This window comes from Perna viridis, chromosome 14, assembly GCF_037379345.1.
Source record: "Perna viridis isolate PV_CMFRI_1.1 ecotype Kerala chromosome 14, ASM3737934v1, whole genome shotgun sequence".
In the NCBI taxonomy this organism is placed as follows: Eukaryota; Metazoa; Mollusca; class Bivalvia; order Mytilida; family Mytilidae; genus Perna; species Perna viridis.
This window is the reverse complement of record NC_142458.1, coordinates 27,991,826-28,014,303: the sequence shown is the minus strand read 5'-3', so window position 1 is coordinate 28,014,303 and position 22,478 is coordinate 27,991,826. Positions and strand designations below refer to the sequence as shown.

The 22,478-nt window shown below is 31.7% G+C and overlaps 2 protein-coding genes across 2 annotated transcripts; one reads left to right on the top strand and one right to left on the bottom strand.

Annotated features, from left to right (window-relative positions):
* Positions 1-4,782: 4,782 nt before the first annotated feature.
* On the top strand, positions 4,783-6,836 carry LOC148598876 (small ribosomal subunit protein bS1m-like). The gene is made up of 2 exons (XM_088561807.1): positions 4,783-5,196; positions 6,543-6,836. The coding sequence occupies exons 1-2, from the start codon at positions 4,820-4,822 to the stop codon at positions 6,829-6,831; spliced, it is 666 nt and encodes a 221-aa protein (XP_088417933.1). The 5' UTR covers positions 4,783-4,819; the 3' UTR covers positions 6,832-6,836.
* A 2,242-nt stretch (positions 6,837-9,078) lies between these two features.
* Positions 9,079-14,178, bottom strand: LOC148598875 (hairy/enhancer-of-split related with YRPW motif protein 1-like). Its single transcript, XM_088561949.1, has 5 exons — positions 13,960-14,178; positions 12,492-12,540; positions 12,088-12,171; positions 11,225-11,297; positions 9,079-10,842 (listed from the first exon to the last, which is right to left on the bottom strand). Exons 1-5 carry the CDS (start codon positions 14,016-14,018, stop codon positions 10,178-10,180), a joined length of 930 nt encoding a protein of 309 aa, XP_088418075.1. The 5' UTR covers positions 14,019-14,178; the 3' UTR covers positions 9,079-10,177.
* Between the last annotated feature and the right edge of the window lie 8,300 nt (positions 14,179-22,478).

The window sequence follows — 22,478 nt, the reverse complement described above, 5'->3', positions numbered from 1 at the left end:
CTATATTGATTAAGTTGCTATTTGGCTGTTTATTAGCCAATTTTCTCATTTTTTTCTGTTGGAAGTATGGAAACTTTGCTAAGGGTGTTTGCATAAACCACTGGATGGATTTTGCACTGAATGATGTACCAAATTATAGGTAAAAGATTCGATAAAGGCAACATGTATTTTTTTTTTATTTATTTGAAATAAAAGGAATGTAAATATTTTTTCATTTCAAAGTTAGGTCCTTTTAGACAAATACCCCAAAAAAATCAATTGTTTAAAGGGTTCAAGGTAGATTTGTGATTGAGTGTTTTTTAAAACTTTTGCATCTATTAAAATAAAATTAATATCAAATGAAAGAAAAAAATTTGCTGAATGGCAATGGCTATTTTTAATAATTATGTTTTGAATAACAATAAATTGATGACTAAGTGAATGTACCTATATCTTGAGAAAGAAATATTAAAATTTTCAATTTCAAAAACTACACTCCAGTAAGCTGTTAATCATTGTGTCTTCCTGCTTGTTTTACCTATTGAATTTACTACCAATTATAAGATTCCAGAAACTTTTTTAATAATATGATATCATTTCTATTGCAGATTCAGATTCAGATTTAATATTTTATAATACAGTCTCACCTGTATAACATGACAAATATACAATTATAATAAAGACAATTAAAATTACAAGTGCCATTCTATTAAGAATAGTGAGAGACTTTAGAAATATAAGGATATATACTCATTAATCTCAATAAAATACAGTTATATTTAAGAATATAAAAAGGTGTATATCAAAGCAGGTCTTGGCAACCATATCATAAAATTCGGAGTTGTTGAATGAAATAATATTTTTTTCATCATCAGGTAAAACGTTAGAATTGTCAACATATTTCAAATCTTCAGTAAACTGTTTACAAATTAGGTTTGCACGCAATGGAAACGATAATTATACATGTTTTTCGTCTTCAATTGAATTACTACATATAAACACACTCAATCGCCAATATTTCATTTCAATCCTCAAGGGGGCAACACCACAACGAAATTTTGCAAACACACATCTATATTTATATGGAATATTTTTCATCAAATAAAGTTCTGTTTCCTAGTTTTTTTTTAAACAGTTTATAGGTATGTAGCCTTGAACCGACATTCCGCCATAAAAAAAATTCTAATCAAATACCAACTTTTCAAAAATACAATTTTTTAACAGTTTAATATCGTATTTACTCAAAATCAAAGAGTTAAATATTATCCCATATATAAATCCTTGATGTAATACAGAGAGAAATTAAAGTGCTGAGGTACCGAGTCAAGGAAGACCTCAAAGTAATCAAAAATATTCATGTAACCAAATTGTAAGCTAAATAACCCGATCAAAACATAGTCCTTTAAAGAATAACCATTTGTTTTAACGCAGTGTATATTCATACAGTCCATTTATCGATATATTTTTGGACATTCGTTTGCATAATTGCCTTTGGTATTCCTGGCTGTACACGTATGTTGATGTCCTCAAATTTTCCAACAATTAAATCAGCATTTCTTACTTAATATGAATTCCACTGAGAATCACTGACTATCAACATTCGATGAATTCTCAAAGTAAGAATGGATCCACATTTTGAAATTTCGGTTTGGAGATGCATGAAGTACAAATGAATCCTCTAGACTAGAGGAAGTTGAACATAAGCTAAATCCCAAGAAGAAATGAGCCCAAAACTTTTCCTTGTTTGTACTCACTTTGAAGTAGATTTTTTTCTACATGATTGTTTCACAAATATGTATAAGATTACAATAGAAGTAACTCTATGTTTAACAAATATATAAGTGCTAAGAAATCAGGCTTAATGTTTTTATAGTTTTTTTATTAAGAAATGTTGACATATACATTTATAGCTGCTTCATGCTACACATACATGTACCAGCACTTAAGAATCATGAACTGTGTTTCACACTTAAATAGTGTCCCAGCACAGAAATGATCTGTTTTACTTTTACTTTCTTCTCACTTCATGTAGTGAAACTTCTAAGTGATAACCATTGTAAAGAAAACAAGGGAAAAAACTCATAGCAGTATCTGATATATGCAAAATGTTACAATGCAAATTCATGAAAATATATATGTATTTTAACCATATGATATGGAGAAACCTCCCCTTGTTGGGAAATATTGTTTCATGTCCACACAATTTCGTGCAAATCAGGCAAAATAAAGGTTGAGTGGTTACAACAGTCCCAGGTTTTTATTGGTTTTCAAACCACCTGGTCGATATTCCCACAGTGATCAATACTGATGGACTGAAATTTTGCAAACAATATTTCTGTCATTATTCACAGTTTTGTCCTGCATTAAAAGATATATATCTACTATATGTCGGTGTTCATAGGTTTTATTAATAAAATATCTGTATCAGCTGTATTAATTAAGAATAAATAAAAAAAAAATTCTCTAAAATAATTCAAACTTATCTGAAATAAACATCTTTGTTTCAATAACTATTAATAACAGGTAACATACATGTAAGTAAGAGTAGAACAGGTTACTTTTCACCTGTCATTGTTAAAACATAACCAGATAGATCATAAAAAGTGGTTTGAAGTGATGAATTTAAAACAATAAATTAGTCATTTCATTTACCAAACAAAAACCTTCCAAATACAGAAAATGTAAAGCTTGTTAAGAATATTGCTTTAGAACTTCTTCCATGTATGAATTTAGCTACCTGCTGATTTATAGTGATGTTTGGATCCCCATTTAAACATCTCTGGATCAATCCCTGAATGTTGATCTATCTATGAGCAATTCATGTCACATTGTAAGTTGGAAAACAAATTAGATAGATGTACTACTATACTACAAATACCATAATTTCATGTATTAAATCTTTAATTGATACTGCATTGCATATGCCAGTAACCATAGTGAGAGTACATGCATATGTATTTTTCAGTGTAAATTTCTTTTTCACAGTCATACAAATGTAAACTGCAAATTGTGCTAAGATATATGACTACACTGTTCTACACTAGCAATAAAAACAGTATACCTATCACCAGTTTTGAAAATTTTAAATAATTGTGTACATACAAAGTATACCTTTAACACTTACCTAGTACATTGTACTTGTAAGAATGTCCATGAAAATCAGCTCTCATAAACAGTCTAATTTTGGTAGCTTTGATATCCAACACATTTTCAATGCACTTTCATGGACATAGAATTTCTAACATTTTTGACTGTGTCTTTCTTGTGTCATGTAAATTCTGTTTTTTACTTTATGATCTGCATTCTAAATAAATGTATCTGGTATATCTTGACAATGTACTGAAAAAGAACCATATTGATTATCAGTTATTACTTACATAGATATAATACATATGTACATTGTATTACTATTTCTTTAAATTTCATACTGAATAGTACATGCCTAAATCTGTATCCCATGCAATATCAACAAGACACTCCTATATCAATTCAAGGGCCACTGGCCCGTGGGGTGATATAGGTCGAGGGTTGATACTCTGCATATCAAACAGATTTTTGCATGTCATGTTCATTCTTTTTTGTATCTTTTCAATGCAAAATGTACTTCAATTGTGTTCTGTGCGAGGTGTGATACATGGTATGCAATATCTGTCTAGGGGTGTGATATAGAGTATGCCATATAGGTCTATGAGTATGATTTAGAGAATGCGACATAGATCGGGTGTGCTATACAGTATGCGATATAGATCGGGTATGATATATATATTTACAGGTGTCATTAAGGTATGCGATATAGGTCTAAGGGTGTGATATTTACGGTACTTGAAATGGGTCTAGGGGTGTGATATACAGTATGCAATATTGGTCTAGGGGTGTGATACACAGTAAGAGATATGTTCAGCTCTCTGCGTCAAAATTTAAATAGTTAATATCATACAATTATTGAAATATTGCAGTTCTACACATATTGAATAGCTTTTTTATCGTTATACGCCCATGTCGTACGTATAGTCAATATTACATATTTGACATGGAGTATGATCGGCGGTGGAGCGATATCTTTACGCAAACTTTTCAAGGAGAATAACCTGCGGAGTGTTATTTCAGTAGTTATATGTGGAAATGGCTACCCTTGTTACGTAATTTGGTTGCCAATGATCTTTAAGTCAAGTTCAGTCTATAAATAGACTTCCTTAACAAAAACAGTATTTGTAAATCATGTGATAGTGGGGACACCGAGGATGAATATCATTTCTTCTCGGTGTGCGCCCACTACACATCACATAGAAATCAATACAGAATCAAATTAGACAATTATAATTTAATTTCTTCATCAAAACCTCACCTCACACTAAGAAATATAGCACATATATAAACAGTAGTTCTATAGAAATACTAAAAATAACTATCAAATTCATGAATGAAGGTTGGAATCGAAGGTCAATTTAATTTAACAGAAATTATAATAATATATAACGTCAAAGTTTAAACTATAGATTAACCAGGAGTTATACCTTGAGATTAATCTATTTTGATCAGATTTACACCACTGTCGCACCATGGTCATAAATTTAGTTTATATGCAATTTATATTCCATTTGTTTCCATGTTTTTGTTCATGCCATAACCATTAACTGTAAATTTGTTTGTTCAAATAAAATTGTCTATTGTCTATATATAGGCTATAAAGTCATTGATGAGTTAAAATAACGATCGTTCTAGATCGTCGTTGTTGTATTTAGTAATTGATAAAACGTATGGTAATCAGCTTTATTGTCCGTTTGCCAAAACATTTTCGTAAGAGAAAACCTGGTTGGTTTAGATTTTAATTACCTAGAAAATGGCTGCGCCCATATTAACGAGAGGGACATTTTGTCGTTTATTGTCTTCACGATGTAAATCTGTCGTCGCTACGCAATATTTTTCTTCGAAAGCACACTCTAACAATAGACAAACTCAAGATGCTGTTCCTAAGGTGCACAAAATTGTGGAGGCATTGGATAAAGTAGACCAGATCGCTCGGGACTGTCTGGAGGGCAAAGATAATCCAAACGAAAGCTTTGCTTCAATGTTACGACATTCAAAGTTTTTGCAGATTGGGAATCCTCAGGGCAAAATAGTTAGTGGAACCATTTTCGAAGTGTTTGAAGATGACCTGTACATAGACTTTGGAGGGAAGTTTCACTGTGTATGTTCCAGACCAAAGTCAAACCCAGAGTATGTTTTTTTTCCATGAGTTCTAGTTAAATCCGTACCTGATTTAATCTACACTCGGAATTCCAGTCATACAGGCACCATATCTTGGTTAAATTGGACCCAAACAAATTGAAACTTAGTCAAATTGGCACCTTCATGTACTTCACTACATGTACAAATTTTTACATAGTACCTTTGCTTTTCTAAATATAATGAGAATAGGTTTGTTACATATGTCAAAGAGACAACAACCCCACCCAAATGAAAACGTCAGCCCAAGGCCGCCTATTGGTCTTCAATGAAAAATGAGGTAACTCGTACCACAGGATAGGCAGCACTTGGCCTCAAAACATCATTATACACATGTACAGCGAAATAGTTGCCCAGTATACTCAAGTAACATAAAAATGAACTAAATGTGAAAATAAAACAAGACATTCCTGACATGGGACAGACACCAAAAAAAGTTGTGGGGTTAAAGTTTTTCGGCGTGATCACAACCCTACCTTCAAAAACTAGCCATTGCAGGGTTGAGAATCACGGTACATCATACATGTAAGTCATAGAATATTCTTCTTATCAATCTTAATATATGTACCATACATGTAAGTGCGTAAAACTTTCCTTAGGCATTGCAATTTGTGCCACATAGAACTTTGCTTTGTTTGTACACTTGTGCTGGTACAAGCAATAGATATGCTGGTTTGGACAGATCCTGATTTAAATGTCTCTAGTGCAGGTTTGACTTAAAGATCCCAATTTGTCAGAAATTTGTAGTACTATCAATGTACTTTGAAGGGAGTATTTTGTCTTTGCTTTTGTAGAATCAAAATGCATGTACATGTAGGTATATGGTATTATGATGTGCATGTACACATAGTTTCTATGACATATTCCATTGTAATAGATAAAATACAATAAAATCAATAAATATGATGTGTAATGCCTCATAATGGAGCAAACATACATGTAGCTAAGTCTCTTATAGTCCTTTTCAAAAGAATCAACATGTTTCAATTTAGATACTTGACACAAAAACCTTATGTAAATTCTATAACTCATATAGTTACTAGATTATCATTTTTGCTAGAATTTACAGACGTAAAAAAGTATATGGCAGGTAAGAGTGGGCAAAATCAAATGCCTAATTAATAGCTTTGGATTTTAAAGTGAAAGTAGCTGACTTTTATGTCATGTTGAGAATCATTTTGTTTGTTTTTTTTAAGTTATCAGATGTAAAAAATTCATTAACTAGCTCCAATACTGATTGAATCATGTAGTGTGTTGTGACAAAATGTTAAACAAAATTTAACCAGTTTTATTTTTCTCAATCAGTTGCCTTTTACCATACAAATTTTATTTTGCAGTCTATATCACAGAGGAACTAGAGTTAAAATAATGCTGAAAGATTTAGAGATGTCTTCAACCTTTCTGGGTTCAGACAAACATGTCACTTTGTTGGAGGCAGATGCTGTTCTCCTAGGTTTACTTTCAGCCAAGGATAAATTAAAGACACAACAAAAACCTCTAGTGATGAAACTGAATAAGAAAACAACCAAGGAGACTATTGAACCACCACTTATTGTCAAAAATGTCAAAGGAGAACAAGTTAAAAAAACTGGTGAAAAACCATTTATATACAGAAATAAAGATTAGCTCTTCATCAGAATTTTTATTGAAAGGATATATACTTGGTTGTAAGATTTGATAGCTGCATCAATATTTTGAACATACATCCAATCCAAAATATTTCCTTTGTAGGAAGTGAACAACGATTGGTTTGAAAGTTTCAGTTTTCCTTTTTATTCCTTTTTCATACTACTAGGACCACTTCTTTAATTTTTGTTTGATGAAAATTTGTCTGTCTTAGAAGAAAGATGTCAATTTTTATTGCCAAATTTGAAATAGAATATGATAGAAGGTTACAATAGTGCAATTATGTATCCTCGGTGTTCCGCCAGATCTTTACCCTCAACATGCAGCTCAGTGAAAAATATAGAAATGTGCACAATTGGTGGATAATAAAAAAGATATTTTCATGAAAAAATTGTATGAACAGTAAGGAACCAACAGTATCGAATTTGAATGCTAGCATCCCATATATGTTTATTTTATGGAGCACTTAAGGCTAAGGGTGGCTACTGAAAAATTGATGTTTGAAAAAGTATCCCCATTAATTTACGAGCAGAAACGCTGCATGACACAGTGGTTTTTATTTCAAAATTTAAAAACTGTGTGGGTGTATTTCAGCAACTTTGCGTTAGATTAGAGAAATTTCACTGGATCTATATTTAGATTTTAGTGGAAGTGAGGACGCTCCATATGGAAATTGCATTGTGAATAATGGCACTCTTGTATCCAGAAAATATACATGATATGACTATTTACAGAAATTATCTTTAAAATTTTGTTGTTTCCCTTTGATCACTGTATTAAATGAGAAAAATGAGAAAGGGTCATTTTTTGTAGAATTGGCAGTTTTGATGGTTTCACTGTTAAGAGGGTATTTATTTCTTCATTTACCTAAATTTGTACATTTTTCGTGACTTGTAGACAATTTGCTTTTAAATCTGGAACTTCCTAAGTATTTGACTTGACTATCCTATATCAATAGCATTAAATGCCATAATGTTCAGGACTGATCAAGAAATTTTGCAAAGGGGTTCCAGGCTATTTTTGCTCATTTTTGTCCAAATTCTGCAGGAGAGTAACACAATTTTCCAACGAAAGAGCGTATCTGCCACTGCCACTTACATTATAGGAGTAATCCCTGGGGCATATCAATGACAGAAGACTTGAGAGCTCTGATTAAGCAGCATTCGTAGGTCACACCACTGTGTAAGGAGGTTTTATACATCAGGCAATATATTTATAAGAATTGACACATCTTGTTCCATGTCCTGGATATATATATGTATGTAGTACACAGCCCCTTGGGGCCAGGTTTTTTTTAAACACAAAAAAATATTAAATCATTTTGGTTCTATATTTGAGTTATTATGTGTTTTCTCAGATATATCCACTTGCTATTTAATGTTGTTTATACTATGCCCAGTTTTTCATCTATCTAGAGAGACGAAAAACTGGGCATAGTATAAACATTAAATAATAATAACTCAAATATGGAAACAAAATGATTTATTATTTTTTTGTGATTAAAAAAAAATCCTGGTCTCAAGGGCCTGTGATATAGTACATATATAGGGATAGAGAATTGCAAGTACATGTGACCCCACTTGCCTACAATGTACCTATCAAAGATGCGTTAAAAGCCATCAATATAAAATGACTGTATGGTAAATCACAGAAGAAAAACATCTCTCAGAGAGAAACTGTGAGGAAGAGGAGCCTGTCGGTCTGTGATAGAACATATTTTGTTTTATATTCAGAGGAGTGCAAGTGCATGCGTTTCCGTCTTTCTGTTTTAGGAACAAAAATATTTGACACTGTAGTTGATGGTTATATAGCTAGTAGTATTATCATGGGCGTTCTGGAAAGATATATTTTGTGTATCTATAAACATGTATGTTGATGATTCTCTCCATTGTAATGTCTTGTCCGTCCGTGTGTTTCAATAGTTTAATGCTTCGCTTTTCTTCACGTAGATCATGAAGTAGGGGTAGTCCGAAGATCCCTTGACCCAGTAACTCTCCTCTTTTTTTACGTGGAACTCGACATGTCTATATCTAAATAAGATAGAGGAGAGTTTCTGGATCAGAGGAAATTTGGACTTATTTATTAGATCATGAATCTGAGCAGACGAACTTTCACAAATGTCATTTAGTGTTTCAACTTATTTGTTTGTGATTCAGTTCATCATTCTCCAGGTTCCGGTTAACCTTATAACTTCAGTAAACATTTCGCAATCAGGAATTAAATCCTATAAGACATACAGAGACACACTTTATAAACTTGTAACATTTTTATTATGCACTTCTGGTCAAACAGTTAAAGGAAAGCCAAGCCCTGTAATTAACAAATAAAAACAAATTGTCCACACCATAAATTAAAATGTAAAACAGAAAAAATAAGCACAAATTGATGCATAAATAATTCAACGCACATTCTTTTATCTTGGCTGCATCTTGAACATGTCACACCAACAGAAATGGGATCCATATTAGTATTGGTGTTCAGTAACCCGAATTTGCACTACAGTAACGGGCAAAATTAAGGCCGAATTCAGAATGGAGGAATTCTAGATGTGGAAAACTTAAAATAAAAACAAAATGGTCATTAAAAAATGGCAATTCAAAATTAATATAACATAACAAATAAATATAAATTGAAAAAAAAACTGACTAAAATCTACTCATTGGTAAAACTCAAGCAAAATATCTGAAAAGCGCAAGTGACCAAATTACTACATCCAATTTACGATCATTTCTCTGTATATTACGACGAAGTGCATAAAAATGTATCGTCTGAAAAAAATATTTCAACAAAAGAAACAAATTTCAAAACACTTTAGAAGTAAAATGGTCACTTGAGCTCCATAAAAATGTCAATTCACAACATCAATATGCATAGTCCGTCAAACTGTTCACAGTTAATGTTGCATAGCACTTAATAATACCCAGCACAGTATAAAAATGTAAAAAAATAACAACATCAAATATATACAAGATATGTATAAAATCATTGATCATGTATAAAAAAAAATATTGCATATATCCCGAATGGCACTTTGATTAAATAAAAGAATACAAATATGTAACACAGACCCGTTTGCGTATTAGGGTGGCCTTAACGCTTTTTGTAGTCGAAATTAACCCATAACAATGACTTACATGTAATAGCACCCCATCAACAGGTCTGTGACTTAATGGATAAAATATAACTTTAGAAAATGGAAGACCTCGTTGTTAAGCAAGAAAATATCCTTGAGTTCGGTAAAAAATTGCAATGTTCAACATGGAACCAAAAAGAAAAAACATAGTGTCCGGTAATATAATATAAATATATCAATCGTTGAATTAAAATGTCTAGTACATGGAACGATCTAGTAGGCAAGTTCACTACCCCAGGGTCTATATGGTTTGGATGAATTTGGATCATATCCACTACCGCCATTTTGTGACATCATAGACTGCATTGGATTCATATTGAAGGTCATAGGCAACTGTCGATGTAACTGCGGAATGGAGGGAATAAGTGATGATGACGATTGCTGATTGGTAGAGTTCATTGAGGTCATCTGGTGATGCGATGGGATATTTCCACTTCCGGATAACCTCGTCATGTTTCCTTGAATCGATGTTGATTGAATTTCACTATGTGAAAGTCTCGAGTCTGTAAAGGCACTATTTGAAAGTCCGTGATGTGACGTTTGTGGTGTCATCGCCAATTCTGATTGGTTGTTTTGCTGAGTTGATCCCACCATTGACCCCATCGCCGACACCGTGCTGCTACTGTATTGGGAATTTATTGATGGGTGTGGCGAGACGGGGTTCCAAGAATTCTGGAATGTTGATTTAGTAACGATTTCTCTTTGCGTTGAGTAACACTGTAAATGTCCTAATAAACGCAACCTTAAGGGATCTTGCAAATCCATGCCCTCAACAGCAACAAGATAACGCGCGACTTCGGCTGCACATTCTCGGAACCCCACGGACCTGTAGTCTGTTGCAAATGAATGAGGGTCTGGATAGTTATAGCTATTCAAACCTAAATAGAAAAAGAGAAAAATAGTGAGCAACAAAGACAAAATGTTAATTGACAACTACAAATCAATCAGAAAAGGTTTTACGATCGTTTTACCTTTTCAACATTTTAAGCTTCAAAGACAAATGTATCTTGCATTGACGGTACTAATGATAAAAAATAAAATCCCAGTTTGCAGACTACAAATATAATTTAATGAAAAACTTCTAGAAAGTACTTGAAGGTTTATTTTTGTATCTTTGCATTGACCAAAAAATCAAACTCGCAAGGAAAACATTTTTTTTTTAAATATAAAACTTCCATATCTTCCCTATCTTTGCATTGACCAAAAGATCAAACTCGAAAGGAAAACATTTTTTTAAAATATAAAACTTCCATATCTTACCTTTCTGGTGGAGCATTTTCAAGTGATCTACTGTCATCTGTAAAATCTCAGCCTTTTCTAATTTAGCAGAACCCTACAAACAAGACTTACGTATAATGTTGATTGTTCAAAGGATTGTTGTTTCTAAGAAGTTTAAACAGGAGTTTAGCATATTTTAACAACACAGTAAACACGTTTAATTAACACAAGTGGAGATTTATATTTGAAAAACCTGCTTTGTTTTGGCATTATTTGGTTGCATTATTCTCTTTTCCTACCAAATTAATGGTTTCTTCAAACGTTCAAGTAAACTGTGTATGCAGGCAAATTGATAACTGTCACCACACTATACGAACAGATTTTCCTTGATGACTATTATTCTCTATTTTTCCGAACTCTATACATCGGGGTCTGTTCCGATTTCGGGATAGAATTGAGGTAGAGCTTTTTACCTGCCGGTATCAGACGTACATTGTTTGTTGTTTACTTGTTTGTGTAAAAACATTATATAAGGTGAAATTTGTCGTATAGCTTTTCGTTTATTAGTTTGTTAGCAGAGGACGCTTACCCTACCGGTACACCTGGTCCATGCTCCCAGTTTCTAGTGGAGTCCGAGTTGCTCATTTGCTTTTGTTACTTTGTACGTATGATTTTAGTTACTTTATGTTCTTTGTTGTGTATGTCTGTTTTCCATGTCTGGTCTTTGTCCCTGCATTACATTCTCTTGATTACCGCTATAACCTTGGTTCCCTTGATTACTCTTTGTATCCAATAAAAGTGTCCCCTATCGATAGAAAGATACAAACCACATACTAGTAGATTCACTGACATGACTGCTAGAAGTACAGTAGTCGGTGAACTACAGAAATGTATTACATATGTACCTGTTTTTCAAAAGCTGAAGGAACCAGTCTTCTCAGCTCCGATAGACTGTTATTAATTCTATCTCTTCTCCTTTTCTCGATAACCTGTAAAATAGACAAAATGACCATTATGAAAAGACATTAACAGGGGACTAATGCATTAAGGACACATCAGTTGTCTAGCGATTTCTTCTACTCTAGATACCTGAATAAACTGACACGTTTGACGTCCTGAATTAGGTTATTCAGTGGTACATTTGTATTTCAACTACCTCTCCGAACATACAAGTAAAACTTTATTTTACCAACCAAGCGTAAGTGTATGATCGACGAAAGAAAACTGTACTTTTCTATCACTTTTACTTAATTCTGAAACTCCATTATAATAATTGAAAACGGAATTCAGTCAAATAATGGCTACTTACTCCACGTCTTTTCTTCCTGTCTGTGATCTGACAGCTCTGTGACGGAGAGCTGTGAATTACAAAAAAAACAAAGACGTAAGAAACAGAAAGAATTTTCTTATTCTTAAAATAAAACGAAAGTATAGTAAAGAAACCAATAAAATGAAGATACATGTAGATTATGGTAGAAATTACACAATATATTGAATGAATATCAAATTCATACAAAACATACTTTGCATGTACAAAGACATAATTAGAAAATTGCACTTAAAAGTATTGATTTCATATTTAACTGTTTTTTCAAGAGCAGGATGTGGCCGTGATGCTTAAGTTTCTTCGTTTGCTTTCCGAAATGATCGATTACATATTGATAACCAAATAAAATTGAAATGAAAAAAAATAGAAACGAATAAAAAAGAAGGATGTGTTCTCTGACTGTATAGTGTGATAAGACCCGAGTCACGATCCTGTAAACGGACCGTGTGAAACTATGCAGAATGTGCAACTAATTTTAACATCTGTGAAATCAAGCGCGAAAAAATTCTTCATGTTTCTCATTACAAAATTATCGTGGGAAATTTCTCCGTCTTTAAAAGAGACAAGGAATTAAGTGAAATGAATTACACACATTACAGGCTAACCCCTTTTAATTTTATTTGTATTACATCTTGTAATTTAGATGAATGGCACAATTGTCATTTTTGACGGTGCACCTTTTAAAGTGATTTCTTCAAAAGTGAAATTAATATAATGAATTACAATTGAAGAAGTAATTTTTATGGGCATTGACCATACATAAATGATAGCTTGTTAAGTCAACAAGTCGAAATGCATGAGAAAAATGTGTTTACTGAAGCAATATCTGCATCTGTTTTAGATTATTTAATTTGTTTTATTTAATTGATGGGAATTTTAACCAGATAAAATATATTTTTTGCATCAAACAAATTAAGTTCTTTATCATAAAAATTCTCAGGGATCTACGCTTACCAAACTAATTACAATTCATTTGTTTATTTTGTCAAATTATAATTGCTTCGTCAGTATGACGAAAATTAAAATAAAATACATTTATAAAATCGTATGGGAAAATCTCAATTTAAATAAATCTACAGCACAGAATGGTTTATCATAGGCCCATCAAATAATCCCTTCTTTGTTTCTATGATTTTAAAACAATACAATTAAATCTTGTCCAAGATAAAATCAGTATGGATAGCTCCTCCGTGACAGAAGGTCGTAACCCGCCAATTTTCTAATTTCCGATTCGTCAGTCAAATATACATATCATAAATATTTTAATTCGATAAGAAAATTATAAGTTAATGGGTCCAATTGTTCTAAAGACAATTTGCATACGAAGAAGCACCACGTCAAGACAGTTGTCAGAAAGTATGCACCCGTGTCGACCTATCGCAGTCACGTGTACCAAATTAACGGTAAAATATCTGAAATTTACTTCAATTTACTGCAATACACAACTTACCTCGCTTTGATGTCATCATAAATATCCTCGCTCTCGCTGTCACTTAAACTCCTTTTCATTATGCTCAAACGGAAAACTTAATATAAAAAAACTTCAGAAGCAATCGGATGTAGGTCCTTCCTGAACGCTGGTCGGACACAACTGAACTCGTGTTTCCCACGACTGATCTCATTAAAACTTCGTCCTGAGATATATTTGCACAACGCCCATCGTTTGTTTGGGACTATTGATTGACAGAAAAACACCCGTCGGACATGCGTAGATTCAGCTTCTCCACCGCTCACACGCGTTACGATTGGCTGTCGTCTGTCATGCATTCGTCAGATGTGAGGCCCCGTGTCATGCATATTTAATTCGTAAACAAGTATGACATGTGCTTTGACACCGTTAATGTGTTTGCCAATATAGATGCGATTAGTGCCACGAGTCAAAATTATTGATCAAAGTAAATCGCCAGGTGAGGATTTAAACCTGTATCACAATAAGAATAGTATGAACGATGTTACAAGCTTATTTTGTAGAATAACGGTTCTTTTTAATTTTCAAAACAATACCACGTTTATGCAAAATTTTCAAAATATCCATGGCACGGCCCTCAATAACAACATTTTAAAGCGACATACGGCACACACGCGCAGGTCGTGAGAAAATCACCGGCACCAAGCTTCCAGATTAACGAAAATTTGAAGAAAAGAGGCTACAGGGAAGGAGAAATAGTAAATTAATGATCAATTTAAACAATGTTTATAGTAACTTATAACCTTAACAATCACTAGCAGAGAATTCAAGTAATATCTTTTGATATTTTTTTTAGAAATGGTTGACCTGCAGCGGCGAGGAACGCGTATCAGAGAGCAGTGTGATAACCCTAACAGTCCCTCCATCGTTAATAACTATTACTTTCTAATTGACTGATGCCCGTTAGTCCCGTGTGAAAATGTTTTAAGTTAGTATAAAATTACTTCAAGTACTTTAAAATGCCTATTATGTATTTTGTTTGAATTAGTAAAGAGTGGGCAAGTGTTTAAACAATTTGTTAGTTCTTATTGGAAAATATGTTTAAAGGAATTTTAAGTAAATACTAGAATTTGGTTTATTTGTTATTTAATAATTACTGTTACATGATGTTTTTATTTACTTTTTTATTATCTGAAGTTTTAATTACAATCCTACGTACACGAGATATTTTCATTGAAAATTTATTTCTATGAGTGGATTTATTAAAAAAAAACAACATGACAGAAGAACATTTGTACTCTTTCCTACATATATAAAAAAAGTTTAGTTTCAAACCAAAGAAGCAATATTCGTATAATGTGAGCAAAACATTGAAACAATATTTTTAATAAACCATTAAGACGTTTATTACATTCATATAGATCAATTTTTTCGACACATTTACCAAATATATATCTGAAGGTCGTGACATATAAGTTGTAATAATATTAAAGGATAGTGATTGCTTTCTGCAAACAAAATGCTTCAATGCGAAAGATCATCTCATAGCACAATCCTTATGTACCATCGTGGTTGGGTCTTACATTAAATCAAATCTAGTACTATATATCGAACTACATAAAGCAAGGACTTACTATTACTGATAGTATTATGTAGTCCCTCCATGAAGTTATAATAATATATGATAGTACATGTATTTTCATTTTTGCAATGTTTAACTGAGAGAACCTTTTGACCTTTATGAACTTAAAAGAGAAAACATAATGATATTAACTCATATACCACCTACAGATTTTAATTGGAGTTTTTACACGTCATAGAGACCCCGACAGGAGTCTAGTTCAGTAAAACAAATTAGAGTTTTTACACGTTATAAGGACCCCGACAGAAGTCTAGTTCAGTAAAACGAATTAGAGTTTTTACACGTCGTAAGGACCCCGACAGGGGTCTAGTTCAGTAAAACAAATTAGAGTTTTTACATGTTATAAGGACCCCGACAGGAGTCTAGTTCAGTAAAACAAATTAGAGTTTGTACACGTCATAAGGACCCCGACAGGAGTCTAGTTCAGTAAAATAAATGTATAACTAAACAAAAACAACAATACAATACAAAACAGACAAACAAATCATTAATAAAGAAATATATATATATATATATAAATATATATATATATATATATATATATATATATATATATATATATATATATATATATATATATATATATAAAGAAAAAAATGCAATTAAAACAAAAAATAATTGCCGTATATAAAAGACTTAGATTGGAGTTACCATGGACGTATTTTGGAAGGATTTTGGGGCGTTATTGCCAACAATGTCAGTCTAAAAAACAGGAAAAGGTTTTTGGTAATCACATCTGAAAAAAAATCAATGTATGTATGTTTTACGACCCCTAGATGTGTTTCCTTTTTCTACATACATGTAATTTGTAATATAATGTAAAAGTCATATTAGAAAGTGTTAAAAACCATACAAGTATAGCTTCTGTTTTAGATATAAGTGAAGAAGTATTACATTTCTGTAAAGATCACGAAACCTAATATCCTTTATACATAGGTGTATTCAAAATATTTGACGGAATGATTAAAAACAAACGTACAGAGAATTTACATTATGTAGTATAATGAAGTTGTTAGTGTTTTATCGCTTCAGTTTTATTCCTTACAAGAAATAGATTGCTTTTTTAGTTCTAATACCCTATTCGTGCAAATTTTTAACGTGGATTATATTTTGCTTTTATATATAGGTGTAAAAATCGGACAATTTAAAACAAATTTATTACAACAACCTTGAAATCGAAATCGGCCAATATAACGGATACCTTCATCAATGTGACGTTTATGGTTTGGAAAATATGATAAATAGATAACTATATCGGTATCATACCATATCGCCTGATACTTTGGTGTAGTTTGTCAGCATTAATCTCACAGAGAAAAAAATACATATTTCAAAGGTCATGCGCATAATATCTTATTAACTATTATTATGTGCAATCAAAATGAAATTGATTTTAAGTGAAACATAAGAATTGTGTTACATTAACAAACAATTATTTATTTTATTCAGGTATTGCAACAATAAATACATGTATAGACGCCATTACTCAATAACAAATGAAGTTAATTAAAATTATACCAGTATTTCCATTCTAAATGCAATGCATTGCTGCAATCTCGAACATAGGAACGAAACTACTCAAGTAGCCGACGAGATTGGGGGCAAAAACAATTTATTTTGGAAATGAAGTAACTAAGAATATACCAGTACTTTTCATTCATAAATTTTATTGATGACCTTTATTTATATTTCAGTTATATTATTGGTAACTGTCCAAGTTGTAACACAGGAGTAACCCTAATTAAGCTATAATGTCTCCACTTATGAGCACTTTAAAATACTTCTTACTTGAGTTCAAATTACTAAATTCAAATTGACTAAAACTGATCGAATGCATACCAAACTTAACTTTGAAAAAGAAGTTTTAATATTCACAAACCTTTAAGGAAAGAACCGTATGTAAAAATGAAATAGTCAATCAATACACAGGCAAATATTTTTCACGTGAAATTAATGTTAATCGAGCTTCACACGAAATTCATGTGAAATTCACATGAAATTAACATGATTTTCATGTGAAATTCGATAAATACGAATTTCATGTGAACATTTCGTGTGAATTTCACGTGAAGGCTCTATTCACCCGAATTTCACGTGAACTCTGTCACTTAGTTTATTTGCTCATTTCAGCTGAAAATCATGTGAAATTCGTGTGAAAATCATGTGAAATAATTTTGCCTGTGTAGTGTTTGGTTTGTATATGTAAAGAATACATTTTGAATACAAGGCATAAAGCTTGGAAAATATTCTAAAGGCATGATATGATAACACATAGAATATCTGCTTGTGTATATTTGTGTTGAGCACATAACTGTTCCGGGATTGTATATGTAGAATTATGGATTAACGTATGATTAAATCAGAACACTAATGAACTTCATGGGGCACCGTCTGGTAAAATATAATTTACCTCTGTACAGTACATTCGTGTAATATTGTATCATTATATTTACTGTTTTTGTTTCTCTCTACCTATTTGGTTTTAGAGAATAAAGTTTATACTTATAGTTTTCTTATGAATTCAACCGGTTTGTGCATGTGTTGTAAATTCAAATTCAAATTGTCGAGGTTACTTTCACATTCCTTTGAAAGAGACATAGTGATATTAAAATGTTTTTAACACTTTTTAAATTCTTTAACAATCTGACATAGAAACAAGAGCACACACGTACAAAACAGCAACCACACTTTAAATTTTATTCTGATCTGTTTAGTGCTAATTAAAAAACATTGCGGGTACCAATTTTCAACATAATTTCATTTTCGATAAAATGGATCATTGCAAAAAAATAACCAAAACAAATAGAAAACAAACAAATAAAAAAACATGAAAATGCAAAAAAGTCAAGTACTCAATTTACTAATTTTATTTGGAATATTACAAAATACCAAAGGAGATAAGTCACATTTATTTCACCTCCACAACTTATTTTATTCAAACTTATGAAACCGTTTAAGTGCTTCAAATTCCTTTTTACATTACTAAATAAAATCACAAAATCTTGGCTACGGAAAATCGTATACCATTGAGAATTGTTGATAACTTTACACAATTGATGGCCAAGTTTTATCCTTGGAGAATAGTTATGAAATTATGTATAATGCCGGTTCAACAAAAAAAAGACAAACTGTAACTAGAACACTGCTGAGTTCATAAATCTGAAATACAATATAAATTAATAAATAGAAATAAAAACTCATTTAAGTTGAAATTTGTTAGATTTCCCATACAATCATATACAACACTAGGCATGAGTTCGACTATACTTATTAGATAAAAGTTCATGTAAACTTTATCCTAATAAAACAAATCGTTGCAATTTCAAGTAGGAAATTATTTCACTTTCCCATTCTCAGACACGTATAGATATTTTTTTTTCTCCGGGATGATACGCTAACAAAATATTACATTGAATACTACGAGTAGTTATCTGCAGTTATTTGTTTGTAGCAATGGAAACAAAACAGCACTTTATGCAATAATTGATTTCTGATCAAAAATAACAAGTTAATTAATACATGTACATTTGGTAATAAATTTTAAAAAAAAATGCAAATGTCATTGTTAAAAATAAAAACACTTAAACAATGTGTTACTTTGTTTACGACAGCCGTAACTGTGTTATAACATTCACCATATAAAAATGACAATATAGTTTGCTTAAGGCATTGTTTTCACAATTTTAAGATCTGATACAATAAAAGATACTAAAACTGTTATTTGTAAAACTTTTAAATCACTTATAATAAGCTGTGAAGGTGTCAAATAATGTGATCACCTGTTGTGCTGTGTATCGATTGACACCGTACCTGCGCGTGCCACAGGTAAACTATCTCCTTTGATGTTCACCTTTAAGGTATTTATCAAATCATTTCTTTCTAAGGTGTTATCAAATTGCAATGTACAATAAAATATGTATTAGTAGGAAATCTACATATTTATCAACAATCGCGAAACTGTTTGTATATTCGTTTCAGACTCAATTGAGCGTATGTTCTGCCTCTTCTTTTCACGAGAATAACAAAATGTATAGCTCAGTTTAAGGGTATTTAAAAAAATATACCTTCTTGTAAGATTTGATCTAGTTCATATGTTTGTTTGTTATTCAAACTCACATTTGGTAAGAAAACTACCCTCCTACATGAATAACGCTAACGAGGTTTGGCTCAAAATATTTAAAACTACTAAAATTATGTTTGGCTCAAACTTTATCTAAAACATACAACCAAGAGGAAACCCTAAAAGTAACAGAACAGGTTGAAGTTTGTTTGTCAAGTAAAAGTAACAACAAATCAAAGTACTGCAATTAAAACAATCTTTAAAAGTAGAAACTACCGAAGACGTGTCAGTATAAAGAGAGTATATAGAGGTGAAACACATCCGAGAACCCATAAACCGACAGACAGACGAGTAGTACAAACGCCACTAAATGACAGAAATGAATATCGAGACAGTATATGTAGGAAATGTGTGTTTTGCTAATTATTATTTTTATAAATTGTAATTTTGACAAATCACTATATGTATTATTATTAGAAATACCAACCGTTGTCATGAAGTATACAGTAACTGTAAAACATTTTTTTCTTAAACTTTCACCAAACACTTACGCCACACTGTATTTCCTCTTACCCGACCCTACCTCCTTGATTTGGGTAGGTAGGTAGGTGGGGTAAATATTTGGCTCCCGAAAGTTCATCCTGTTCTATAAAATCCATCATCATCACAGAAATGGACAATGTTGCATTGAAAATTAAAAAAAAAATCTTTTTAGAGAATGGCAATGAAATTATGATATGGCCAATTTTTATGGGTAGGTAGTGTAAGTGGAAACAAACTTAAGTTTAATTTAGTCCTTATTTGTATCTAGTTTAGAGCGTTCTATGGTAATTTTTGTCTGATAAGTACACGAGAAAGGCTAGTTTAATATAACGTTTCTATGGTTAACAAGAAAGTAAATGTTATCAAATATGTAAACGTCTAAAGAAAGTCCCTGCGCCTATTATTCATTAAGACTTCGAACGAATTTACAAGAAGAAAGTTACAATAGGTTTGGCAAATAGAAGTGTTACGAGATAATACGACTATTGACTAAAAATGTCCTAAAAGTGTTCAGATTTTTTTATAATAATGGAATTCAGTGCAAAGAAATTATAAATATATTTTGCAAAATTTTCAGTGTGTTGCTATTTTATATACACCGTTTAAGACTCAAGAAAAAAGACATCAGTTAAGTCATTAACGTGCAAAACAGTAAGTTGAATTAAAGGAGAACACATCTTTAGTGTATGTTTTAAACATGAACTTAGAAGTATTTGTGGCTTAGAATTATTATTGCATGAAAGCGGGTAGCGATCGAGCTTTTGTTGTTGCCTTTTTACGTCGTCGTCATGTTTTTTTGGTTTTTTTTTTGGGGTTTTTTTTTTTTTGTAAAATACAAAATAAGTGGTCTTAAATGTAGTAAAAATATCAAATGTAAAAAGTAAAAAGTAAAATTGAATTATACTTCATTCAATGATGAATACTCATTAACTTAATTTTTGTTTGGACCAAATGTTATCTTACTACGTTCAAATCAAGAATGTATTTGATTGATAAGAGTTTAAGAAAGCTGTTTAATTTCTTTTTCCTAAAATGATAGGAAATATTTCGACTAAATCCTTATTTGTAAAAATTGAACGAATCAAGCAAATGAATATGACCATATTAATTATCTATAAAAGTGTCAATACGAATATCACCTGCATTTTCTAATTAGGAAGTGTCTTCATTATCGATTGACACGGCTTACTAGTGTGTATCGGATGTGCTGTACCGTTATATTAAAGTCATGTGACAACATCTAACGGTCAATTTCTGTCATTTAAACATCTGGCCGACTAGTGACAGCGAGATGTCAATTTCTATTTATTTTATAAATATGCCCTCGTGTCACGCGCCACTGTGTGGCACGCGACAAGTTACCTATAACCTTTCAATGGGAGGTTTATCGATCAATGCATACTTCAATGCTCTGTATCGCTTAAATGATATGTCGCTTCATTGATTCTCCATTCATGGGTATTATTGAAATACAACTCGCACCTGCTCTTTGTGACGTCACCTGTTTAAAAATATAGGATGTCAACAGCGTGTCACTACACAAACGGTAAGTGTCACTTGTGGTGTTCGGACGCACATTTTTATGTTTCTGGATCTAATATTAAGGATTGTTATAAATTGTTAATATTTATTCTGTTTTTTTGGCAAGTGACACTGGCGGGTTATCAATTAATCTTCTGAATATCTTCAAAAGTGGCTTTTATAGATCGCTTACCAGAATATTACTGTAATAACTTGTAAAGCTAATTCAACGTTATTTCCTATTTCGCTGCCATTCCCTCTTTCTAATTTGGAAAGTGGAGAGGGTATTTGAGACTAAGATATCACTCTAAATAACACTCTTTCAGATTTAATATACATATTAGTATAAAGTATAAGAATATATTAAATTGAAACACTTTTAAAAAAAGAATGAAGAAATGTTATACGAAAAGTTCATGTTAGGCAAAACTCCCAAATCTTAATATACTATTTCACTATATTTGCGCGTAATCGAACAGATCTTAAATAGTCAGATTTTCATAAAAAATTTTCTGTCTAAGGGATATCAAGTGAACCAGTATTAGAAAAGAACCTCATAATATAATTCATGGATAAATAATAGACAGGGTAAATAAACACACAAAACTAAACACATGAAATAACCAAAATAACTCATTCAAAGAAACAAATGAAAAAGAGCCATCAGGACAGGACGCGACTAAAAACTGGGCGCATGGAACAAGTGCACCGGTAGGGTAATTTGTTTCAAAATGTTCAAAAATACCCGTTGATGAAAATAGAATGATTAGGTTGATCGATTAAATTTGAAGTGTT

Bases quoted from the DNA above. Each gene is read 5' to 3' on its own strand.
- LOC148598876 (XM_088561807.1), top strand. From the start codon at position 4,820: ATGGCTGCGCCCATATTAACGAGAGGGACATTTTGTCGTTTATTGTCT. The intron at 5,197-6,542 runs GTATGTTTTTTT...TTTATTTTGCAG, and splicing joins AGACCAAAGTCAAACCCAGA to TCTATATCACAGAGGAACTA.
- LOC148598875 (XM_088561949.1), bottom strand. From the start codon at position 14,018: ATGAAAAGGAGTTTAAGTGACAGCGAGAGCGAGGATATTTATGATGAC. The intron at 12,541-13,959 runs GTAAGTTGTGTA...TGTAATTCACAG, and splicing joins TATGATGACATCAAAGCGAG to CTCTCCGTCACAGAGCTGTC. The intron at 11,298-12,087 runs GTACATATGTAA...TCTTGTTTGTAG, and splicing joins CTTCAGCTTTTGAAAAACAG to GGTTCTGCTAAATTAGAAAA.